General features: G+C 39.2%; 1 protein-coding gene across 1 annotated transcript in view; it reads left to right on the forward strand.

Annotated features, from left to right (window-relative positions):
• Positions 1-20,694: 20,694 nt before the first annotated feature.
• SLC4A4 (solute carrier family 4 member 4) overlaps positions 20,695-25,369 on the forward strand; it is a 273,776-nt gene continuing 269,101 nt past the window's right edge. The window contains exons 1-2 of the mRNA XM_011360616.1: positions 20,695-20,757; positions 21,089-21,162. Coding sequence (XP_011358918.1) covers positions 21,090-21,162 — 73 coding nt within the window. The 5' untranslated portion in view covers positions 20,695-20,757; position 21,089. The remainder of the gene's footprint in view (positions 20,758-21,088; positions 21,163-25,369) is intronic.

A 25,369-nucleotide genomic window follows, 5' to 3' on the forward strand; every position in this document is an offset into this window, starting at 1 on the left:
AAAAAAATGATATATGATAGCTTCCAACATTCCTGAGGTTCTTTTATCAGGGAGATAGACATTTGGGTCAATAACCGCAAATACAACAAATTTCTGTTCATACTATTGAGCAAAATTTAGCAGTGACCTTCATGTTGCTTTATTCCGAAGTTTTAAAAACATGTGGTTATGTTTAACACAACTTCCTGATAAATGTGAGCTTGAACCTGAAGAAATGGAACCTTGGTGAAATCAAGCAAACGACCTTTTAGAAATCTATTGCTAACAAGGTGGAACATTTGTCAATTTAAAGTTATGTTTCATAAGTTGAGAGTAAACACACATTAGTATCTCTTGTATTTATCTGATGATTTTTTTTTTTTTTGTGGTGGGGTAGAGTTTTTTGTGCTTCATGGATATTATCAGAACCACATAGTGTTCTCAGGCCTGAGGTGGTGCAAAAGTGAGCTTTGTCTCTTGTAGCTAAGGAAACAGACACAAAGAAAGCAGAGATTTGTTTGGCATTACCTAAGTCAGGGATTATAAGATTTACAACCAACTTCATGCATGTGATGACTGCAGTGTTGCTTCTCCAGAGAAGTCAGCCAACTGTCAAGATGTCTCATTGGCCACTTACAAAGACAACTTAGATGCCATCTAAGAAAATCTAACTTTCCAACCTTTGCTTGTACAAGTGAGTCTGCTCTTAAAGAGTCTGTCTTCCATCTGAAATAATAAAGTCAGGCTTCAGTTCAAAATTATTTGGTCCCACCCTGAAATTCTGAGGTCCATATCTTTAATGTCCTATGTACTGAGCTTTGGTTTCTCACTTGGTTATATTCAGGGTTGGTTTTAATATGGTACCATTGTGTGTTTTATCATTAGGATCAGGAGTGGATCTAGGCAAAATAGTGTTTGGGAAAGCATCAAGGAAGAGGCTTAGTCCTCTGGAGCCGCGAAGAGAAGGTGAAGGTCACCCTTGCTTAGAGCAGAGGGTAAATACCAGTGTTGACCTGAACTGGTCAGAGGGACTCACCAGAAGTGAGAAAAGTTAAGAGGGTCACTAAGACCAGATTGGTTCCACAGAGCAGAGACACACAGGGGAGGGTAACTATGGGATGTGAAAGTGTAAGGCAGAGTTTGAGACTAGGTGAATGAAGACGTGATGAGCTATATTCCGAAATGGTAATGACATTACGTGGGTGCGTGCGTGCACTTGCACATGCACACTTGTGAATAGGGTACTAGTGGCAATTTTGGGCAGACCAGGAGACGGGATGGGGTGGGTACTAGGGAGCCAAGCAGAGTGCTGGGAAAAGGCACCATATCTTGGGTTCTGCATGTGCGGATTCAACCAAACGCAGATTGAAAATACTAAAAAAAAGTTATGTTGCTGCTGACATATACTATGTAGTTAGGCCTACTATGGTTGCATTTATGCTGGACATGTACAGACTTTTTTTCTTGTCATCATTCCCTAAACAATATAGTATAATAACTATTTACATAGCATTAACATTGTATTAGGTATTATAAGTAATCTAGAAATGATTTAAAGCATATGGGAGAAAATGAGTAAATTATATGCAAATATTGTGCCATTTTATATAAAAGATTTGAACATCCTTGGATTTTGATATTCAAGGGGTGTCCTGGAACCAGTCCACCACAGATACTGAGGGATGGCTATATCTAAAAATGATGGAACTAGATAGAAGACCTGATGAGACCTCGGAATTCTGTGTTATCCTACATGAACTGTGGTGCTGTCTTGCATGTAATGTGCACCTTTCTTTATTCTCATTACTAGTAGTAGTTTCGAATTTTGCCTCATAAGGTATTGGCCCATGAGTGCAGCTCTTGACATGTTATAAGAAGCTGGTAAAGCAGAAATAGGGAAGCCTATGTTCTTATTTTGGGATTTTAGACACAAGAACTCTGCTTCCAGCCTGGTGGGCTTGAAGGCAGAGGCTTCTTTTGCCAGCACACAGGCCCTTCTTGCTGTGGAGTACTGAGTTTTACTGCACACCAATTACTTTTTATAAAGTAATTTCTGTGGCTATCCTTAAGATATTACACCTTATTGTGTATCGAAGATACAGTGCTAGATCAAATGGTGAGAAGGAAATCTCCCTCTTCACTGCTTCCCACTCAGGCAGCTCCCATGCAATATCTTTGTGATTGTTCAGTTGAGAGTAATACCTTAATCATTTTTCTTGACATGGCCCCCAGGCACCCAGGGATACCCCAGTGCATTTTGTGATAGGCCTGTGTGAAGACCTGACTATGCAGGGCTCCCTCTTTGGCACCGACTGATCCTGTACTGAGGGGTACAGAAGTACCTTCAGCTGTGGCCTCCGAACTGGTTTACACAGACTTGTATACAGTACTTCAGAAAGTGTGTCATCCTCAGCCTGGGATGACGCTGGCCAACAGCTGTTAGAAAAATAATGGCCCCTTGCGGGAAGGAAGAGGATTGAGAAGGAGTGGTTATTCAAGCCACTCTAGGTACATTGTAGATTTTTTAAGTTGTTAGCATTTCCTGTTCAAAAAGTTGGTGAAATGATGAATTCATTTACTAAAGCTTCTGAATCTTTTTCATGTCATAGAATGCTTAGTAAATAACAATACTTGTAGGGCACATTGGATAAACAATCTAGACATCTCGTGGTTGGAGGTAACTGGCTTGGGGCTCTGCCTGTGCCTATCCCTGCCTGGTAGCTCCCAGAAGGGAGGGAGAGACATCTTAGCCTACCTGTAAATTATTCCCAGCACACTGGCTGGGACCCATCAGGATTCACAGCTGACACAGAGGCAGCTTTATCTGGTGAAGTAAATTGTATACTAGGAACATGGGTTATGATTTTGCTTCTGCTGTTATTTCTTTATGTGCTTACAACTGCCTTTTGTCTGTATTGTCTTATCTCTAACCTAGACTCAGTATAATACCTGTCTTCTTTTTAGCTATTAGCCATGTTGAGGAAACAGGATGAAACTCCTTGAGCACCTTGAATGTAATACCTAATATGCTTACAGTGGTATGAAACTTTGAAAGTCATTTTGTCTATCATCCTGTTCTTTACTCAATCTTATTGATTGTATAGAGTAGATTAAAACATCACAGATGGGCTTGCTTTTTTTTTTTTTTTTTAATTCATTAATTTGCTTTTGACTGCTTTTATTGGTTTACTGAGAACTTTGTATTCTGGTCCTGTGCAAGGTGCAGATGGTAATGCTTTCAAAACATCTTATTGTTATAATAGTGCCCATTTAAAATAATCAATACACTGCTCTCAGTTTCACCATTTTCAGCAACATTGATTTGGTTCCTGAGAAGAAGGTGATACTTTTTCACTGATACTCTGGGTTTGATCCTCTAGGGAACCTCTATCTTCCTCGTACCTTTCCCAGGTCATTAAGGAGGGAGGACATGCCAAATGAACCCTGTGTCGAGGACTTTCCTAGCCAGTAAGGGAGAGCATGGATTTTTGAGTCAGATAGATCTGGGTGTGAATTTCCACTCTTTTCCTCTGAGGCTGAATACCCTCGGGCCATTTTTTTTTATGGTTCTGAGACTGGGTTTCTTCCTATTTGTAAAATGGAGCTAGGAGAAACTCTAGCACTGTGATTTATGGAGATTACATACAGTGTGATTTATGGAGATTACAAGTGACCTATCTACAAGGACCAGCAAATAGTGGATCCACAACAAAATATACATACGATTATCATTACTGATAATTTTTTAGTTTCATACAGAGTCAGTTGTTTTACTACACAAAAGAAATTATTATTGCTCATCTACCAAGTTTGTCATTTCTATTTTAGGAAATCATTAATTTCAGAAAATTAGTTCTTACCAAAGCTATGTTAGTAAAGATACTGGGATACGTTTTATCTTTCTTTGCCTCCATCCCTCAGTCACTTCTATTTTTTATTTTTCTTTTATTCTGATTTTTAAAAATTGGCATTTGAGGTCATTTCCAAGTTTTTTCCCGGTCACGAAAATTACACAAGCAGGTCTGTGTTTCACAGGGTGACCACCTTTCAAAAGTACTCTTTGCTGGCTTGTTTCCAGTCCTCACCACGTTCCCAGTCAGTCCTCTGGATATTATCAACATGTTGAGAAGTTTGACCTCTGGTATATCAAGAGATACATGCTTGATCATTTCTTTCCTTGATGCTCCTGTCTTTTACATAAAGTTTAGATGAGGGAAGCTTCTCTCATCCTTTTTTTTGTTCCTAGCTCCCACTAAGCTTTTCATAAGCTTAGAAAAGACTTTGGGAGAACTACCTGGTTGTTCCTCCTATATTTCAAGCTGAGGAAGCGGCATGGCATGAGAGTGTTGGAATCAGGCAGAGCTGCATTTGAATTCCCTTTCTGCCTTTTGCTAGCAGTGTGACCTTCATGAACTTGTGCCTGTATGGGAAAATTAAAGACCTTGCTGCATAATAATACCAGCTTGCCTGTGTAGTCTGCAGCTCTATGCCAACCACCTACCATGCAGTGCTTTTGTATATATTATCCTGTAGCTCCCTACAATTGAGCAACGTAAGTATTACTAAGCCCATTTTTCAGATGATGAAATTGACAGAGTTACTCATTTTATAAAAAGTTTTTACTAATTTTTGAGAGGAATTGTTTAAATCGGATAAGGTCAAGAGCATCAGAATTGGGCATGACGTACCACTTCGGATTTGCTCAAACATCAAAGTTTCTTTTTTAAAGTAGATTACTCCTTACTGAGAATGACTGATAAGATGTTTCTATTAATGAATGTGCTATCAGTGCTAATGACAAAACAGTGCAAGCCAATAGTGTAATGAAACAATAAATTACTTGGCTACTAACAAAATGGAATTTATATAGCTTAGTGTGAGTAACTTTTATCTGTAGGTGCTTATTATATGCTCACATTTCAAAACCCATTGTAAACAAAAATGATTCTCTGCATGTAACGGAGTGGGCAACACTCAGCTGATCATCGCATCCATTTGGTATAAGAGTGTCATTTGTACTTAGCCGGCCTTTCCTGGTGTTGACTGTAGGCTTTACAGAACTGTAAGCACAGGCAGGAAGACTCACAAAACAGACTTGGAGATTTCTGTCAAAGCTGGAATGTGGTAGTGATTTTGGCTCTTCCTTTATAGCTTGGCTGCAACTAGCAAGCTGGGAGGGCTATGAAAGTTAAAATGAATGAGGATTGTAGAGAAAGTAATGTTAACTTCTAAGATTCTTTTCGGCAAAGGGAATTTTCTTCTGTTCTTTAAATGAAAACAGCATTCTTCCTTTTAACTAGTGGCTTGTAAAATTGATTTAAATTGGTAATAGTTCATAAGCCAGTCCCAAATCTCCATAGAGTGAATGTTAGGACACTGAAAAGATCTTAAGAACTGATTGATATTTTCCTTTGGTCTTAAGCTGTCGTGTGTTTATCCACATAATTGATTTTTGAGATAAGGAAAAAAGCAAATATAAAAAGTTGCCTTAAACAATATGTGTATGGAATTTCTTCTTGGAGTAGGTTTGTCTCAACTGGTTGCGATAAATTTTATTTGTGATTATCTATTAGAGATAATACCTGGTAATTATCTTCTAATTTCAGGTATTTGTCTGATAACCTTTCTAACCAAATGCATACTGCTTCTAACTTATTTTTGGAATGCCACCATCATATATGGTTGTTTGAAGCTTGAAATGTATTTCTCCATAGGAAACAATATTAAAATGATGATTAGGGTTCTATTTGAGCCCACACAAGTTTATTTCAGCCATTATGTACCTAAAAAATAATTTTAGCATTCATTATACTATTATTAGTAGTTTTAATACTATTAGCTGATAACCTATATGGGTTTCACCACTGTATGACCTTGACAACTTGCTTACATTTTTAAGTCTCAATTTCATCATCTATAAAATGGAACAGTTAATAGCACTTACTTCATGGGCTGCTAATAAATTTTAAATAATTCATATAAATCACTTATTACATTAGCTTTTATTATTATTACTATAATTTGTCCATGTTCACAGTAAATAGATTTTTGTGAGTTGGCTTTGGAGCCTAAGCCACAAACTAATATTATTTTTTGGGGAAAATATATGTCCTGTGTTTGGCAAGAAGGGAGTCTGATGTCACCAGGAGCAACTTCTTTGGCTTTTCCCTTGTACCCTACCAATGTCTAGCAATAGAAGGTACTATGCTGGTTTTGGATACTTTTTGTTCTTGCAGGATCCCAAAAAAAGCTTACTGTCTTATGCAGAGACACTATATATTTGTATGTACAGGCAGTTCTGACTTTCATAGGTTCAGCTTTTATACGAACTATGGTTTGATAAGAATCCCTGTAATTCACCTTTCATATTCTGCTTGTGTTCTTTTGTATGTCAATTGAGGAGTAGAGGGACATTTACAATGAATTCGTGGTGGCATTGCACACCAGCCTGTTGTTCAGTTTGTTGGTATCACCAGGTTTATTTGTGCCTCAGTGTTTGTAGCTGTAAATATTGGAACGCTCTGTTACATTTATACAGATGTATAAATGGGGAAAAAGTAAAAATGCTGATGCTAATGCTAAGAAATACAGGTTTCAAAAACTTTCTTTGGTTTTGACCAAGATGGAAAGCGTTAAGCATGCCAAAATCAATCAAGTACTCATCAGATGAGAGCCTGTGTACGAAGGTGTGAAGGAAAACACCTGTTGAAATGCTTGATCTACATTTCTATTTATTATATCTCAAATGAGGGATGCGAGTGTGGGCTTTAGAGTTTTCGATTCTTTGAGAATGGAACCATCTTTATAATTTGTAAATATATTTGTTTTGACTTTTATTATTAACATATTTTCTGGAATATATTGGGCTTAGAGGAAGGGAGACTTATATAGAATAAAGTTTTTCTTTTTAGAAAGCTTTTAATTTTGGAAAATTTTAAACGTGACCAAAAGAGGAGAAAATAGTACCATGAACTTCCACATACCCATTATTCAGCTTCAACAATTACCAATATGTTGCCAATCTTATTTCAGACTCCTTTCCCCCTGCGCCCCCCTTTTTGCTGGAATATTTTAAGGCAAATCCTACATTATATCATTTTACCGATTAATATTTCAGTATTTATTTCTAAGAAATAAAGACATTAAAAAATACAACCCCAATGCCATTATCGTACCTAATAAAATTAACAATAATTCCTTAGTATCATCTAATACCCAATTAAGAGTCAAGCTTCCTTGTCTCGAAAAAGTTTTTAAAACAGTTGATTTGCTTGAATCAGGATCTCAGTTTGCATATTGCATTTGATAGTTATATCTTGAAGGTTTCTGTTTATCTACCAGAGTTAAAGAGGTGGTTTTTAAGGTGGGGAGTACCATTCTTCTGCTGGTTGCCCCCTCCTCAGCTACAAGCCACTAGAGAGAAGCAAGCATTTATTCCATTTTTAGGCAGGGGATGACAGGCTTAGGGCATTTTCCTCCAAAATACAATAGATGTAACTATGGAATTTGCAATCTTCTTGTGTCCTTCCTGTTCTCATAAAATTAATCTAGAAAACTTACAGTTAGAAACAACTTTAAACATATTCCTTTTTTAATTTAAAGCATAGATTTAAATCATGGGCATTAAAAGGCCACCAACAAATCAATTGTATGCTATTTTCTTGATATCTACATATTAATCATCTGTTTTGGCATCTTTTAACCCTAAGTGTTTTAGGGAGGTGAGGATTCAGGTGGCAACTACTTCAGTCATGAACTTTGAAGCTAGTTTGGCAGAAGTTAGTAGAGATTATATGAATAAGTTAACGCAGACTGGCCTTAGTTCTGAGCACTGACACATTGCTCAGCATCTTTATAAGGCCGAAGTAAGTGTGCAGATGCCAAACACTGGGGATAAAGTCTTCCATGTGTCAGTCTGCTCTCTGATCTGCAGACACAGGACCACCATGTCAGTTCTGGCGTGGTGGCCATAGGACACCAGCCCAGGAGACTCTGCCCATTACTTGTATGCTATACTAGTTGTGGCCCCTGGAAGACTTTCTAAGTGGAAGTAGGTTCCAGGAAGGACCTTAATGGAAATTTTTATATAAGGCAAAGATTTAAAAACTAGAGAAGACTGTTGTAAGCTTGAGGAACCTGCAGTGGTGATATTTCACTATATTTTACTCTCATTGCTCAGAGTAAACACAGAACCTGCAGTGGTGATATTTCACTATATTTTACTCTCATTGCTCAGAGTAAACACAGAACCTGCAGTGGTGATATTTCACTATATTTTACTCTCATTGCTCAGAGTAAACACAAAAGCTCTAAGAGTGGCCTCCCAGGCCCCGCAGCCTGCCCTTCCTTTGCCTTTATCTTTCTGACCTTAGCTCTTACTTTCTATGTTCACTCTGCTCTAACTACTCTTAAGTTCCAAAAGTCTGCCAGGCTCTCTCCTGCCTCAGAGCCTTTGCATTTACTGTCCCTTCCTGGATACTCACTTCCTCACCTCCTTCCTTCCTTCCTTCCTTCCTCACTTCCTTCCTCACTTCCTTCAGGTCTCTCTACAACTCGCACTTAGTGAAGGCTCCCCTAACTTCCTATTTAAAACCGTCCTTCCTGCCTTCGCCTCCGTCTCACCAGCACCCTCTAAATGTCTTCCTTGCTTATATTTTCTCATAGCAGCATCATTTTCTAAGATATTATACAATTTACTTTTAATTTTGTTTATTATCTTTTTCCTACCATGGATTTATCCTTAGTGCCTAGAATAATGGCTGGTCATAGTAGACCTTTGATAAATTGTTTAAATGAGTGACTAGATGAGTGAAATTCTGGAAAAATGGATTACAAGAATACATGAAGAGATTCCTTGGGGGAAAACAAAGGATGAACTTTGAACAGCACTGTGGAAGCAGACACAGTAGTAGGGGAACTGGTGAAGTAAGTGTCTTCACTGTCCATGTGACAGTGAACTGTGCTCGCAAAGTTTATGAAATAAGTTGTTTTTCTGCTTAGTAGGGTAGCCCATGTGGTAATGCACTTGCTGCCTTTTGATATAGTAGGTCCTTGGCATGAATGAATCTAACAGTCGTGATTTCAGCTATTTGCTGACAGCCCCCACATAGTCATTTGTGCTTTGTAGAGACACATGTCGTGAACCCTATGCCAGAGATGAGCCCAGAGTAAGCCTGGTGTGGCTCATCCCCTGCATTGCAGCTCATCTTCTTTTCCTTGAGAATTCAGAAACTCATATAGTTACACTTGACCGCATGTTCTATCAGAAAACATATGTCATAGTGATATTTGTAAATTTGGGCATTTATAAACTAAGATCGGAGGAGGAGATGTTTCATGAATGTCAAGGGTTTGTATATTCTAGGTATTCTGGTGAGTCTGCTATTTCACCAAAGGTCTGTTTAATATTTTCGATCCCAGGTTCCTAAAGAGTTTGGAACAGATCAATCAAATCAGCTAAAGAGAGGCAACATGACACGTAGTGGTTAAGAGCACGTACTTGTGGAGCTGGGCCATGTGGGTTTGAATCCTGATTTCGACAGTTATTAGCTCTGTGACTTTGGGCAAGTCACTTAATCTCTCTGTGCCTCAGAAATGATGATAAAAATGGTACATAATTCATTTTATTGTTGTGAGAATTAAATGAGTTAATAATATCTATAAAGTAGTTACAACAATGGCTGGCACAAGGTAAGCTCAACCTAAGTGTTTGCTAAATAAAAATTAAGATATTTATTTGGGAGGCCTGTTAAAAGATGCGTTAGCCTTTGGTTGGTAGGCATACCAAGATAGGGAAGGAGGTGAGTGTAAGTGATATAATTTGAAGTTATAAGAAGGCATATTAAAGTTTAACAACATGAGTAAAAATTTTCGAAGGTAATTCCTAATGGGCATGGCCTAGTTAATTATGAAGTATAGTAGAGTGGTTGAAATTGTGGACTGCTGCGTCAGACTCCCTGCCTGGTCTGTCATGAGGATCGAATCAAATAATCATTATAAAGTGCTTAGCATAATACCTAGCATGTAGTAAATGTTTAAAAATGGGACTTCAAAAAAACTAATAGATAATGAGATTCCCTAATCTCTGTCCCTACATTGTTATAGATATTGAAATCCTTTAGCTAGAACCTTCAGCCCTATCCTATTACTGAGCCAGTTGGACAAAATCTGACAGCATTAAGAATGAAATTATGCATACACGATGCTTAATATAGTGCCTAGCATGTAGCAAGAACTCAATAAAATGCCAGCAACCTCATCCCCGCCAGTAGATGTGCTGGTTCAGGATGGAAGATGTGAACAGTATGGCTGCCACACTGGATAGATGTGGGAAGGAAAGACACTTTTCTCCACTATGGGTCTCAGAAGTGGTAGGTCAGGAACTATGCATGATCAGATACCATTCAGCTGACTCCCAGCACTGTGTCCTGGAACAAACTCCTACTCTGGCGTCCCTATCCACCTAACAACCTGGATCTGACCTGAGGTCACTGTAAAAGCCATAATAAATGGGTGCAAAATCACAGACTAAAATGAAATGTATGAATGTAACTATGGATTTTAGTTATCTGTGCTATCACTCTACTAATTACCATAAGTAATTAACACTGACTATAAATTTAAAGTTAAGCTACAATTTCTAGAGCTCAAGTTCAAGATTTATATTGACATTTCAAGTTCTAATTTCCTTTTAAAAGTAGTTGCCATCAGCTTCTTTATTGGCTTACTTAAACATATTGCAGAGTTTTATTTGTCCAGTTGCAGGCCTGAGGAAGAAAATCGAGCTTTCTCATAACTTCTCATGCTTCTATTGCATTTTAAAAGCAGTTTGAGCTGCAATATATTTTTAAGTTCATTCATTCATATATTTATTGAACTACTATTTACTTAGAACCTATTAGGTGGCATGTCCAGGAACCTCTTAACTTTTTTTTTTTTTTTTTTTTTAAAGCACACAGGGAAATTATAATTTGAATTGAATCCCATCACTATGTATTACAGTGTAGTTACACTCTGTGTGAAGGGATAAGTTCCAGCTAGCCAATAGAGCATGTAGTAAGGAAAAATTAGATGATTAAAAATTACCCTTTAAAAATTTTTTTTTAGTTAAAATTATTTTTAAAAAAGTCCCTTAGTTCACCCACAGACATAACATCCTTAAGAGAATAGAACATAGCCATCTCCCTGCTCTAGCTTTGGAATTTATCTCTGTTTTTTCAGTTGAACACCGGACAAATCATGGGAGTTTGCTTGTGTAGGGAGTTGATGTTGTTTGAAATATGTATTCAGGGCCTTTAAACTTAGAGATGCACTTCGTACCAAACATACGAGTACTCTCACTGTAGCCGGCCTTCACTGGGGGATTCATTCATTCGTTCATTCATCAACATTTAGTGAGTACTCTGTGTAGTGACTATGCTTGACACTAGAGGTAGAGAGACTGTAGAAAGGTGATACCAGCTCTCGAAGAGCTCATAGTGTGGTAGGGATGACTACCATGACATGTCCAAGTATAGATGTGTGAGGTTAAATGATTGTAACAATGCAGAGCTATATATGCTACATGAACACAGGTTCAAAGAGCCAATGGAGAACAGAGGAAGGATCATAGCTTTCCTTGGGAAAGGGTGTGTCTGAAAAATGTGGAGAGTGCTCTAGTGAGATTTGAGTTGGGTCTGAGGAATGAGTTAACTAAGATGACATGTTTATTAGAGGAAAAGTATATATACAAAGACATGGTAGCCTGCTCAGGAAATGGAATGGTGTGGGGGATGGCAGGAACTAAGTGTGAAAAGCTCATGACAAGCCTTAAATTACATGTTGAGCAGTTTGGACTTCATCTTCAGTATAATGAAGAACCGTTGAATGATCTTTAAAAGGAGAATGATGCCAAATTGTTTTATAAATGGATGGATCAGAGAGTTCAGAGCCAGGGAAGCCAGTAAGAAATCATTGGTGGGAGGACAGGTAGCAAGTCAGCCATCACACACTTACTTCTAAGCTTGGACGTACCTGGAGCATCCCTTGACTAACAGCTTCCTGCAGGATGACTTCCAGCTATTGAGAGTCCTTTCCCCCATTTTACCCTGTGGGTAGTCTCCCTTTCTTCCCTTTGCTCTGCCTTTTTTCTCTGCTGCTGGTTCGGTCTGACTTTTGGCTGAAGACCTGGTGTGGGAGAAGGAAGGGAGATAGGATGGACATGCCCCCTGCTGCCATTCCAGCTTCTCACATGGAGCACCCCACGGGTTTTCAGTTCCTGCCTGCACCCTCTCTTAGGAACCTTCTGATTTTCACACCACAGCCCCTGAAGAAGGGCACTGGAAAGTGAAAAGAGTTTAGAAGGGAGTCTCCTTTTTCTATCCCTAACAGTAAAAACTCAGAAAAGTGCTGAATCTCTGATGTAGGAATGAGACTGCTCCGTTCCGTGGAACTCTGGGGAGAAGCAAGACGTAGTGGTCTTGGAAACACATAGATCTGCCCATTAACAAAATGAGAGTGTGCAACTGGGTGTAAGCTGTTAAGGAAATGTTCTGAGGGAGTCGTGTAAGCTGTTCCCTTTTTTGCACTTAACATCCTTTCTAGCAACTTCTCCCTTCATCTGTTACCTCCCCTGAGCCTCCACAGCCTTCCCCACCCCAAAGTCTCTGTCTCCATCCTGTACCAGTTCTTCTTCTTTATTGCTGAGCCGGATCCGCCCTTTCAGAGCTCAGCCAGCAGTCTGAGGACAGAATATTGGAGACCTTGCCCAGCATGGAGAAGATGGGAGAGAGGAGTCTGATCCTGTGGCCTTGAGGGGCAGTTTATTGCTGATGTCCCCAGTTGACACTCCCATGCCTTTGCTCATGGAGATAGGATTATGGCCTTTGGGTCTGTAGGACTGTTAATACCCTATGATACTCCCTGGGCCCTAGGGACCTTAGATTTAATCAACTGAAATTAAATGATTTTTTTACTCTGAGAACTTATCTAATACTTATCACTTAAGAAGTGTTTTAGGCTCATTTTAAAGGAAGCTGAAGTGAGAGGTTAACTAACTTTCCCAAGGGTAAACAGTTTTTAAAGGACACACCTGGGACTAGCACTCATTTTCACCTGATTCTGCATGTGTGTAGATGGCCAGCTTCTGTACCTGACCATCATGTAAAATAATGTTTCCGGAATTAAAATAGATTGGCAAATGAGCTTTTTTTAATTGAAACTTTTATAGAGGTAATTATAGACTTATATGTATATTTGAGAAACAATACAGAGTGTTCACTTGCATACTTTCAGTTTTTGCTCAATGTTAACAGTTTAAAAAACTTTAGTACAATATCACAACCAGGATATTGGCATTGATATATCCAGTGAACTTATGCAGATGTCTTCAGTTTTACCTGTACTCATTTTTCTCTGCGCGATTTGAGTTCTATACAATTTTATCACTTATATAGATTCATGTATTCATCACCACAGGTAAGATATTGAACGGAGCCAGCTCTGCAAAGATCCCTCATGTGGCCCTTTTATATCACAGACATCTCCATCCACCCCCAGTTTCTACTCTCTGGCCACCACTAATCTGTCCTTCATATCTAAAATGTCATCATTTCAAACCTGTTATATAAGTCGAATCATACAGTATATAATCTCTTGGAGTTAGAATTTTTCACTCAGCATAATCTCCAGGAGAGTTATTCAATTTGTTTCATGTATCGATAGTTTGTTCCTTTTTATTGCCAAGCAGTATTCCAGGGTATGGACATACCACAGTTTGTTCAACCATTCACCTGCTGAAAGATATCTGGGCTAATTCTAGTTTTTGACTATTACAGATAAAGCTACTGTGAACATTCACGTGCGGCTTTTGTGTGAACATAAGTTTTCACTTCTCTGAGATAAGTGCCCAAGGGTACAAATGAACTTTTAACGCAGTTCATAAATCCAGAATTATGTTGGCGTGATCCTGTTCTGGATTACATTTTCACCTTTTATCTGGTCGGCACTCAGATTTCGTGTGGAACTGTTACCCAGTTTTCCTTGGCCCTGGGCCTGTGTAAATTTCCAGACTGATTAGGGCGCTCCTGGGCTCTGCATAGGGGTTTGCTTTATTGCTGGCTGATCCCGGGAGTCGCCTCTGCCGTTTGTCATGCTTGTCAGGCTTGCCACACTGATGTCTCTTTTTCCTAAAATGTATGTCCAGAGCTCCAGCAGCCTCTACAGTGACACCAACAACTGTGTTCTCCCTTCTCTGCGGGAGTAAAGGCTGTCTCTGGCCGGTGAAGTTATGCAGGGCATAGTACCTTTTCCTCTGCCTAGCCCTCCTCTGCTGCCCTGCAGTGAGCACATGTTGCCAAAAGATGGCGGTGCTCTTTGCAGCCACTGAGCTTGCTCACCCTGTCGCCTGTGGTTCGGAGAACTGATACTGTTCTTGATTTGTATATTGAAAATGTGGACAGCAGATTTTCCAAAACAACAAAAGCACCAAAAAAAAAAAAAAAAAAAGCCATGTGGTTTAAAAAGTTTGAAAGAAAATATCATGTTTATAAATGATCTGTAATGAAAACGGTTCCCCACTTCTTAGAAATTATTTGAATAGGGAATAGAATTCAGAGATGTGTGTATGAGTGTATAATTTTAGATGTCAATGTGATTGTTGCATTCTGTGTAGCTCCTGAAAGAGACCTGTGAAAATGCCGATTTTCGCCTCCTGTCTGATCTAAGACCAGCCAAGTAGCAGGCACAGCCTGCTTTTGAGCTCTAAGACCTGACATGAATACCTCTTAGTCTTCGAGTAAAGGCACTTATGCACACTGTAAATATAATTTCCATGACAGCAACAGCTAATGATAATAATAAAACTCTTCACTCCCTAGTATTTGTCCATTCCTCTGCGTGCGTCACTTCAGTGTGTGTGTGGGCATGTGTGTAAAGAACTGTTTAAACATTTGCTATGCACAGGAAAGCTGTTGTAAAGTGAGAGATTATGGGGCTCATTGGATGTCATAAACAGATCAAACTAGTGAGGATAAAGTGGGATGAGTTTAAATATGAAGTTAACTAATAAACTTTAAGCTGTATGCACGGAAAGAACTAGCGGTGTCAAATTTGGTATGGATATGTTTAAAACTGGAGCTATTCTGTTCCTTAGGTTGCCATCCTCTGGTGCTTTTTTGGAAGTAGTCAGAAATCTCTACTGTTCATGTGATCTGTGTGCAGCCTGGTTAAGTGGATAATAGGGTGTGGAGGAGAGTGGGCCGGGCCTGGGACTGGGATTGCAAGCCCCAGGGTGGGTCCTCCACACAAGGGCCAGTATGTGGAGATTGGAGGGTCTGGTTTCTGCTTCCTCGGTCTGAGTGCTGCCTCTGCTGTGACTCTGCAGTTCACAGCATAGTCACAGTCCTGGGATCACAAAGGAGCAGGTGGCTCTACCTTAAGCAGCACTGCCTTTTTGCCAGTGCATCCTTGGCAAAGCCTTAGGTTAGGGATGAGAATTGCTCTGTATAAAGTTATAACCCTGAAACCAGATGCTGTTACTATAGAGATGCTACTGTTGGAGGTGTAACAGAGGAGGGACAGGAGAAGGGCGGTGGGAGGGCAAATGAGGCGAATCTGGAGGCTAGCACACCCAAAGACCTTCAACCTTTAGCAGCACGGTGACGGTGACGGGGCAGGCTTGCATTCTGAAACTTGTGTGCTGGCAGCCTGCCACTTGCTGACTGGCTGAGTGGCAGCTGCTAGCACTGTGCAGACTAGCTGGTGAGCACGTTGGCAGTTGGCGAAGGCTCTGGGGGCGGGAACTCAGAGGGGTGGAATGTAGATGGCTGCCCAAGGCCCAATGGCTGACAGTTTTGCACAAATGTTTCTCGTGCTGGGCTTAAGTCACCCTTACAAGCCTGCTCAGTGATTAGGACCGGCTGGTGAAAGCCCGTCCATTTGGCAGCAACTTTGACATGTGTTACAGTTAAATCATTTTAGTGTCCCAGAATAACAGGGAATAAGAGAAACCCCACATTGGGCGTGGACTTCTGAGGAAGGGTCTCCCTTCTCCTGTCAGATGCCCTATGGGAAGGAAGGCAGTATTGGCCCATGTGGATTTTGTGCTGACTGGTCTGACCCTTATCCCCGTGATGCTGGTGAGGAGCTTCCAAATCTATTCTGAACTTTGCCTCATGCTGGCGATGTGAGCCACGCGGGAGCTGTTTAGAAGCATACTCCTTCCCTTCTTTGTTTTCAGCAAGTGCAGTTTGTGTGAAAGGAATGTTTTAAGAATGGCTTTGGGGGCCTGGTTAGAGATTAGATGAGTTAATTTCTTCCTACTCTTAGAAGGAAAAACTGGTTGGGTCAGACAGTCATTTTAAAAGATATCTCTGTCTTGCTAATAATAGCAAGCAACTGTTAAGAGGATTTTGAGGTGGGGGGGGCCACACGCACAAACCCAAATCATTGACATTTGTGATGTAAATATGGAAGAAAGCTGTAAATTCCCTGTATTTTGTGCAGAAGCCCAGATGTTCCATGCTGGACTTGCTCCTGAGAGGAGGGCTGCTCTGGGGGAAGGCTGCTGTCGGAGTGCAGGTTCCATATTTTCAGTTTGCAGCACTAAGTCTTTTTTGCTTCCTATAGTGAAAAGGCTGCTTGCAGACACTCTGCATTGTCCGTCAGAAAGAACTGGGTTTCTAATTACTTGCTATGTATAGTTTTGGAGGGAATGTGAAATATGTATCGAAGAGCCAAGGAATGCACCAATCATCATTCTCACTCTAACTGAGATTGAGCTCGGGGACAGTGCTGCAGTTAGGCTGGATGCGTTTCTCCACCTAAGAAGAGGGCTCTGGACAATAAAGTTTCTACAGTTGTTATAGTTGTTATAATGTCTCCTTCAGTCGTTACTGGTTTCCTTCCTTTATTTCTGCTTTGTTTGTTTGTTGCATGCAATTTTGGGAAGGGCTTGGGTACAAAGGCTAAACATTTTATGTAGGGAACATGTATAAAGTCAGCAAAAGACTTTAGGACCAGTTTGATTAAAGGTGGGGGTGCAGAAATGATGTTCTATAGGAAATTGTGTTGGATTCTGTAGGTTGATAGGACTGGAGAAGGTTAGTGCTAAGAAGAAATGTTTTCCGAAAGGAAGATCGTCCTATTAACGTATACGTGGTAGTACTAGGTTCCAGCGTTTTGTTGTACTTCTGAGGTCTTTTAAGGAAATTTCCCCATTAAGCTGTCATCCGTATCTATGTCTTTAAGTGCTGTATTACTGATGAGTTCCTGTCCTTTGTATGGACTCTCCTAGATGGCTACGGGAGTCTTCGAGAAGGCAGGCGTGATTATACTAGAGCATTATCTGTCTTGGTCACCATTGTATCTCCACTGCCTAGAAGTGTGCCTGGCACCTAGTAGGTACTCAATGAATATTTACTGAATGAATGAAGAGTAGGGAAGGAAAGAGAAAAGGGAATGATTGAATGCTGTCTGTGTGCCTTAAGTGCTTTGGTCCTCGTCACCAATGACCTCCTTATTGACAAATCCATTTTGTTTTGGTCTCCGTCTTTCTTAGCTTCTCAGTAGCGGCACTGTCCTCTTAACTTCCTTGACATCACTCATTCCTGGTTTTCCTCTTATCTTGTTGACTGCTTTTGTTCCTCTGCTGTGCTTGTAAATGTTGGCATGCCCAGCACTTGGTCTTAGCTCTGTACCTCTACTTCTACATTTCCTTCCTGGATGATCTCATCTATTAATAGTTTCAGAGACCGGCTTTATTCATTGATTTTCCAATTTTTATCTCCAGCTCCAGGCTCCTGAGCTCCAGACTTAGATCTCTAATTTTATACTGGATAGTTCCTTTTTTAATAGATAATACACATCTTAACCATAAAGTAGAGAGAAAAGAACTCTCGATTCCTTCCCCAAACTGTTTCTCCCACAGACTTCCCTGGGTTCCTGAGATAAGTTCCTAGTTTCTTTGGTCTTCTGATTATCTATTTTTCACATAGCAGCCAGAGTGATCCTTTAAAAAAGTAAAGCAACTCAAGTCACTTTCCATCTTAAAACTCTTAACTATAGTTAATAATACTGTATTGTATATTTGAAAGTTGCTAAGAAAGTAGATCTTAAAAGTTCTCATCAGAAAAAAAAACAAATTTTATAATTTGTATGGTGATGGATGTTAACTAGACTTATTGTGGTGATCATTTCATAATAGTAGTTCTGCCTTATCTGAGATTTTGCTTTCCATGGTTTCAGTTACCTGCAGTCAACTGGGGTCTGAAACTATTAAATAGAAAATTCCAGAAATAAACAATTGATAAGTTTTAAATTGTGCACTGTCTGGAGTAGTGTGATCTCATGCTGTCCTGCTACATCCTGCCTGAGATGTGAATCTTCCCTTTGTCCAGCGTGTCCACATTGTCCACACTCCCCACCCATTAGTTACTTAGCAGCCATCTTGGTTATTAGCTTGGCATTCACGGTATCACAGTGCTTGTGTTCAGGCACCCTTAATTTCCTTAATTATGGCCCTGAAGTGCAAGAGTAGTGACGCTGGCAATTGAGATATGTCAAAGAGAAGCCATAAAGCTCTTCCTTTAGATGAAAAGGTAAAAGTTCTTGACTTGACTTAGGAAAGAAAAAATATCGTATGCTGAGGTTGCTAAGATCTACAGTAAGAATAATCTTCTATCTGCGAAATGGCCTAATTTATAAATTAAACTTTATCATAGGTTTGTTCGTATAGGAAAAAACATAGTATATATAGGTTTTAGTATTATCAGTGGTTCCAGGCATCCACTGGAGGTCTTGGAACCTATCCCTTGTAGATAAGAGAGGCTACTGTATACACAAAAATCAAATCATCGTGTTATACATCTAAAACTAATATAATGTTATATGTCAATTATACCTCAGTAGAGCAGAACACAACAATACTCTTCAGTGGCTCCCAGATTCTGACTGCTTATCACAGCTTGCGTGGCCTTGATTCTTAATGGTAGTACTGTTGACCTTCTGTCTCTCTGTCTAGCCTCACTGACCTCGTTTCTGTTCCTGGAACATACTAAACTTTTTCCCACCTTAAGACCTTTGCACATGCAATTCCCTTTGGTACGCTTTGCCGCCAGATCTTCAAATGCCTGGTGCCTTTTTTCTCTGCTCACATGTCACCTCCTCAGAAGCCTCATCTGAACCACATTATGCCAGGTAGCCTCCTACGTCATTTTATTTCCTGCAAAGCCCTTAATGCTATCTAAGATTACTTTGTTTGTCTATTTATTATTCGTTTCTTAGGTCTTATTCACAGATGTATTTCCCTTCCTCTGAAGAGTGCCAGAAACACAGCAGACACTAAATAAGTATTTGCTGATCAGTAATCACTGAATCAGTATATTATTTAATTTCACGGAAACCTGAGGCTCAGAGAGGGCTGGTAAATGACTTGACTTCTCAAGTCTTCAAGGCATTCTTCTCTACTATAATCCCTGAAGAAGGATATTCTGCAAGTGTGTGAAAGTAATGATTTTCTTAATGGCACTGTCTACCAGTAAAGGTCAGGGTAAAAAAGGAAGAAGGAAAGAATAAAGGAAGGAAACTTACCTTTAAACAAGTACTAGAACTAGGCACAAAACTGAGTGCTTTCACCTATGCTACCTACTTTTAATCTCAAAGCAGTCCTGCAAGGCTTGACTTTGTTACCCACAATTTTATAGATGGAAACACTGAAGCTCAAAAAAGTTAAATGCTTTGCTTCAGGTGGTATAAATACTAAGTAGTAGAACTAGATTTTTGAAACCCAGGTCTACCTGACACCAAACTTCTGATTTTTTTTTTGTGTGTGTGTGTGCTAAGATGATTGCTTTGCTAGAAGGATATGTAACAAAAATAGAAAGGAGGAAAATGTGAATTCAGTGCATATCCACATATATTATAACAAATATCTGAAGCACAAGAATGTTATACAGACAATATGGAAAACAGACCTACAATATTCAATGCCTGAGCACATAACTGGATGAATAGAATACAGAGTGAACATTTGGTTCTCTGGCAGAGCTCATGTACGGTATGACATAGAGCAGCTGTCCCCGGGGAAAGTTCTTTGTTTCTAGACCAGTATGACACAAGCAGCATTTGAGTAATTCAGGATTTCTTTCTGCTTTCACTATAAATAGAGTTCATGGAATTCTGTATGTCAAAGTTAATGCAATGAAAAGGAGTCACAGAATATGGAAATAAACCTTAACTGCATAAACTGGAAACATGTTTGGCATCGAGAGACCGTAAAAACGCTGTCATTACTTGGATGGATTCTGAGATCTTATTTAGCATATGAAATTGCAGAGTAGATCCTATTATGTAAGGAGACAGGAGGATAGCAAAATGTGGCTACAAAATGAAGAACTTTGTGCCTTTCAGGGAAGAGTTAACAGGACTGATATACATAGACAGAGACATGTGATAAGAATGTGGCAAATGAATGAATGGGTGGCATATATATGTGACTGTTGCCGAAGCTGGGTTGCTAGATAATCCTCAGATGTCAGATTTCCGTAAGGCCAACATGTGACTCAAAGCTTGCCACTCAACAGAATACTGGGCTGTGCTGGTATTAAGAGGCTGGCTGGAAGCTAGGCTCCCACTGTGCACTAGTCTAACTCCCTGTCGCTTTCTCTGTGTGGGTGGGTGTGCATGTGTGTGTATGAGGGTATACATTTTTATGCAGTGAGTGTTTAAAGAGCTAAGCACTGAAGCTGGATTTCCACAAACGATCATCACGAGCACTCCAGACACACCAAACTTCCTCTTTTGGTATTTTTTTTCTCCTTTCATCTTTTTCTTTTGCAAATCCCAAAGGGGAGAACCCCCAACATCCAGCCTGCAGGATTGAGATGATTTTCTCTCCCTGTCCATGTGGGTGCCCTCTCAAGGTTAGAACTTGAAGCTATGTGGGACCGGCATATTCTTCAGCACGAGAGGAGAAGAGCTGCGTGAAGGAGTAGCAGACACCAAAGGAAGAGTGACTTTGCCCTGTTAACATGAACAGCAGCTTGCAGGTTAACCTGCCCAGAAGCTGGGCTGCTTCAAGTGGCTCACTCCAGGAGAAGTCTGAGCATTCTTTTTTTCTTTTTTATTACTATAGGATGGAGGATGAAGCTGTCTTGGACAGAGGGGCTTCCTTCCTTAAGCATGTGTGTGATGAAGAAGAAGTAGAAGGTGAGCTTTATGGGTCTGGGGAAGTGTATATTTTTGTACATATGTCTTTGTGGATGATAGCACTCATATATTTCATTATCTTGTATTTTTGAAATTAAAAACCAAGAGTTTCTATGGAGTTTCATTAATCTCCACATTTTGTTTCAACACAGAAAGTAATTTTAAGAACTTCATTGGACCATCAGAATCTGAGTCAAAAAAAGAGAGAGAGGGGTGTCTTACTTTGAAGCAGGTACCTATGTTAGCTGTACCTCTTGTGAAATACAAATATTTTGCCAGGTAATATGAACCACCTTCCAATGACTAATTCGAGGAAGCTGCTAGATTTATATAGATGTATTTGGTTAAATCTTCTATTTTTTCCTTATAGTTTGCAGGGTTGAGAAACAAGTGTTCCAGAAGGAGAATGATGCCATTATTGCCAGAAAAATGGGTCTAAGCTGAGGATGTAAAGAATGGTAATCACGGATGAGTCTCAGTTAGGAAAAGATGGATAAACATTTTTTATTTAAAAATCCTTCAGAACCTTTTTTTGCTAATGTTCTCCAGTGCCTATTAAAAACCAAATAAGAGTTAAATTTTATCTTGTGATGTGATGCTTTCAGTGTGTCTTCTCTTCTCTTTGACTTATCAATAATATGAGAATCGTACTGTTTATTTGATAGTGAGAAAGCAGGGCTTAATTAATATTTATTAAAGTAATTATGTGAAGGCATCACACCTATACAAGGTATTACTCATATTTATAATGACATTTAAAAAATAATCGATACTTATAAAGTTAAATGAAACTTGCAGGTGAACCATGTCATAAATTGTGCCATTTAAAACCACCTGAGAGATAATTCATATGTGTTCTGGAAACTATGGTCTGATTGGTGCCATTTGGTAACCATTTAATGCCTACCAAAGACTTGGACCAAAAGGTGGTGCGGTTAGGAAAAAGAAGGTGGGTACTGTGTGTTCTAGAGTGATTCTTCAACCAGACTGATCCCAGGCAAGTGATGCTCCGGTGCCACCTGGAATAGTTTGAACAGTGTGACCATTGTGTTTTCATGTTTCCTTAGTAAGTTTCTTCTGACTGTGTAGTGTTGGAACATTGGTTCCCTCCCTTCCACTTCCCTACTTCCCGCATTTATGCTCTTGAGACTACTAAGAATTTGATACCTAAGTTTCTGAGGAAAAAGGAAACTACAGTATTTTCTTTCATATTGTTTTATGGGTTCCTTGCACTTTTACAACACGACTGTGGGAAAATGTCAAGTTAGTGAAAGCGAAATAGTAAAACTTTTGTTTTAAGATTCTTGTAACCCCTGATGTTAAGTCTCCATTATGGTGACTTTGTCACTGTCCCATTGTCAAAAAGGAAATAAGAATCTTAAAGTTATAGCATATGGATGTAGGAAATATTGTAGGATTGAGTGAGTATTCTATAGTTTTGACAAAGTAGAAAAATCAGTGAGGAAGCTTGGGACTGAGATGTACTCTCTGTGTGTGTATGTTCCTTGAGAAGAATACTTTAGCTAAGTTCACAGGAGATGTAAATCACTTCTTAAGTTTATAAGGCCTGTAGGATTGCAAATCAATATTGAATATTGATATTGACTGTGATGTTTATTTCCTGAAGTATTTCCTTTGATTTTCAAACACAAAATTAAGATAACAGTGTAATGAATAGGACACAAATCTGTAGCTAGGTTTCTTTAAGGAGAAACAAAGAAGACAACAAAAGGTGGTAGGAACATCTATAGAATTGTGGCTTTGTGGTGATTAAACTTGCCATATGGATTTTGTATATTTTCCTGTTCTGATAAGACTTATATTTTAATGATTATCTTTCATATTGGTTGGAGTTTAAGTCGATTACATTTCTTTCAAGGCATTTTTAACTAGCTGCCTGTTGTTAAATCCTGAGGCTCTAAAGGATGGTTGTTTATGGTTTCATTATTTGGTGAGAACATCCAACAGTACAGGATCCTCTACAGTACAACTGTTGAAACTACAATTAGGAACTATTAGTTTCTAATTCAGTGCCCACCCAATTGGCTCTTCCATTTTCTCACCTGGTTTCATTTGGCGGAGGTGGAAGCCCTTAAATTTTGTAGTAATAGGTGAAAGTGTAAAGAAGTTGAAATAAACATAGGTGTAGTAATAGGTGAAAGTGTAAAGAAGTTGAAATAAACATGGGTTTGGTGGCTTATCAATGACCCTAGTGGTTGACAATGAAGAAACAGATAACTCAACTGTCGAGACTGCTAATAAGGATTTGTATTTTGCATGGGAATGTAGTCCTCAAGGACACAAGTCTATCTCATATTTTTATTGCATTGGGAAAGGTGTATTTGAAGGAAAGCAAACTGTTATCTCTGTCCTGGAGTAGCTGAGTTCTGGCACAAGTAAGTGCTCTTACTTACTTTTTAAGGATCAGAAATTCAAAGGGCAAGGAGCTGGAACACCTTACTTTTCTATTATCAAACATACTTCTTTTTATCCAAGTAGTTCTTTCTCTTGCTTTTAGGATAAATATTGTCGAAGCATATTGCAGCACACCTGGCAAAAGTAAACTTAAAAAAAACCACAAAACTTTGCTTTTTAAAGTAATTTGCACAAATAAAATGCTCTCCCATTAAGTGATTATGAAGGTGACTAAGGTCCAGAAGCTCTAGTTACTTTGAAATGTTCATGCTTTTAAAATTCTTCTTAGGGTCCCCAGTTCTGGGGGGATTGGATTCAGCTCAGCCTGAAGGAAAAAGACCCAGATACTGTCTCATAGCTCCTTCTAATGCTGTAGTTCTAAGAAGGGGAGAGATTGAGAGTTCCAACCACGCCCTCAGTTCACCTGGTTCAACTTTACTCTCAGTGGGTGGCATGACACTTAATCCATGTTCTGAAAACTCAATAGAGAAACCATCAACTGCAAAACTCATCTAAGAAAAGAGTGAGTCAGAGGAGGAGTCATCTTCTGTTTCAATAATGAATTTATCTATGTGGGATATATTTAAAGACCTAAACCTCATTTTTATATAATTTGCCTTGTACATTTGTGTTAGTGGTGTAAAGAGATATTCTTTACAAAGGAAACCAAGTGTCAATTTTTAACCTTTAAAATAAAGAGCAGTTTTAATATCTGTTCTTTCATTGGTTACCTAGTAATATGTATGGTTTTGTAAAGTTAACATTTTAGGCACAACGTGGTTACCGTGGATAAACTCATTTAAAAATTTTAACCTTTCAGATATATTTGTTTCTGTACCAAAAGGCTCCATCTTTCAGCCCAGGCACTTTCACAGAATTGGTCTGTAGATGATGAATTGATGTTACCAGAATGACCCAGAAATGTGGACTGTAAGAACACTGGATTTTCATTTCAAACACATGGTGACAGAGGAAATTGCCAAATTTTGTGGCGTGAACCATGGTTGAGAGAGGTAGAACGAGCCCTAGGTAGCTTTTTCCAAACAGAAGGAAATCTTATGGATGTTTTATCCTTAAAAATGTTAGCCAGGATTTTGGATCCGTATGATATAAACAGATTACTTAATAGTCTCATATTTCGCAATAGGGGAAAAGAGCAAACTCCACCTTATCCTCTGAGATAAGGCCTTGGCTCTGTGGGGCTAGGTAACTCCCCAGCAAGGCAAGCCCTGGCAACTCCGGTGTTATGTGCGGGGCCTTTTCTTAACATCAAGTCTAACCAGCAACTCAGGAAGCATAAAGTACGGCAAGACAATATTGGCTGAAATGTGTCTCCGTTTCTGAAGTCTGATCAGTGCTCTCAAAGCTATGATATATTGTGGTGGCTTTCCTCTTCTATTCAAAACCAAGGCCAAAAGGAAGTGAGCTCCCATCTGTCCAAATGGAAGAATGATTCTTGAAATTCCCATGTCTACTGGTTGACATTAGGAGAGTATTGTTAAAAATGCATGGAATTTACAGGAGGATTATTTTTTGGGAAATAAAAGTAAAAGTAGGGCACTCTCTGGAGCACAACAAATATTTACCAAATATTTGTTAAAAGAAAGAGTGAATAAAAGAATATACAATATAAACTAAATGTTACTTTATATAATCCTCTAAAATTTTTGTTTAATATTTTAGTTTGAAATTTGGTTCTCAGTATTCTTAGTCAAATGAGATGGTATATTCTCCAGTGATCCTATCCTTGCTGTTACTCCTGTTTGATTTTGCAAAGATCATTGGCATATAT

This window comes from Pteropus vampyrus, unplaced genomic scaffold (genome assembly GCF_000151845.1).
Source record: "Pteropus vampyrus isolate Shadow unplaced genomic scaffold, Pvam_2.0 Scaffold56, whole genome shotgun sequence".
Lineage (NCBI taxonomy): Eukaryota > Metazoa > Chordata > Mammalia > Chiroptera > Pteropodidae > Pteropus > Pteropus vampyrus.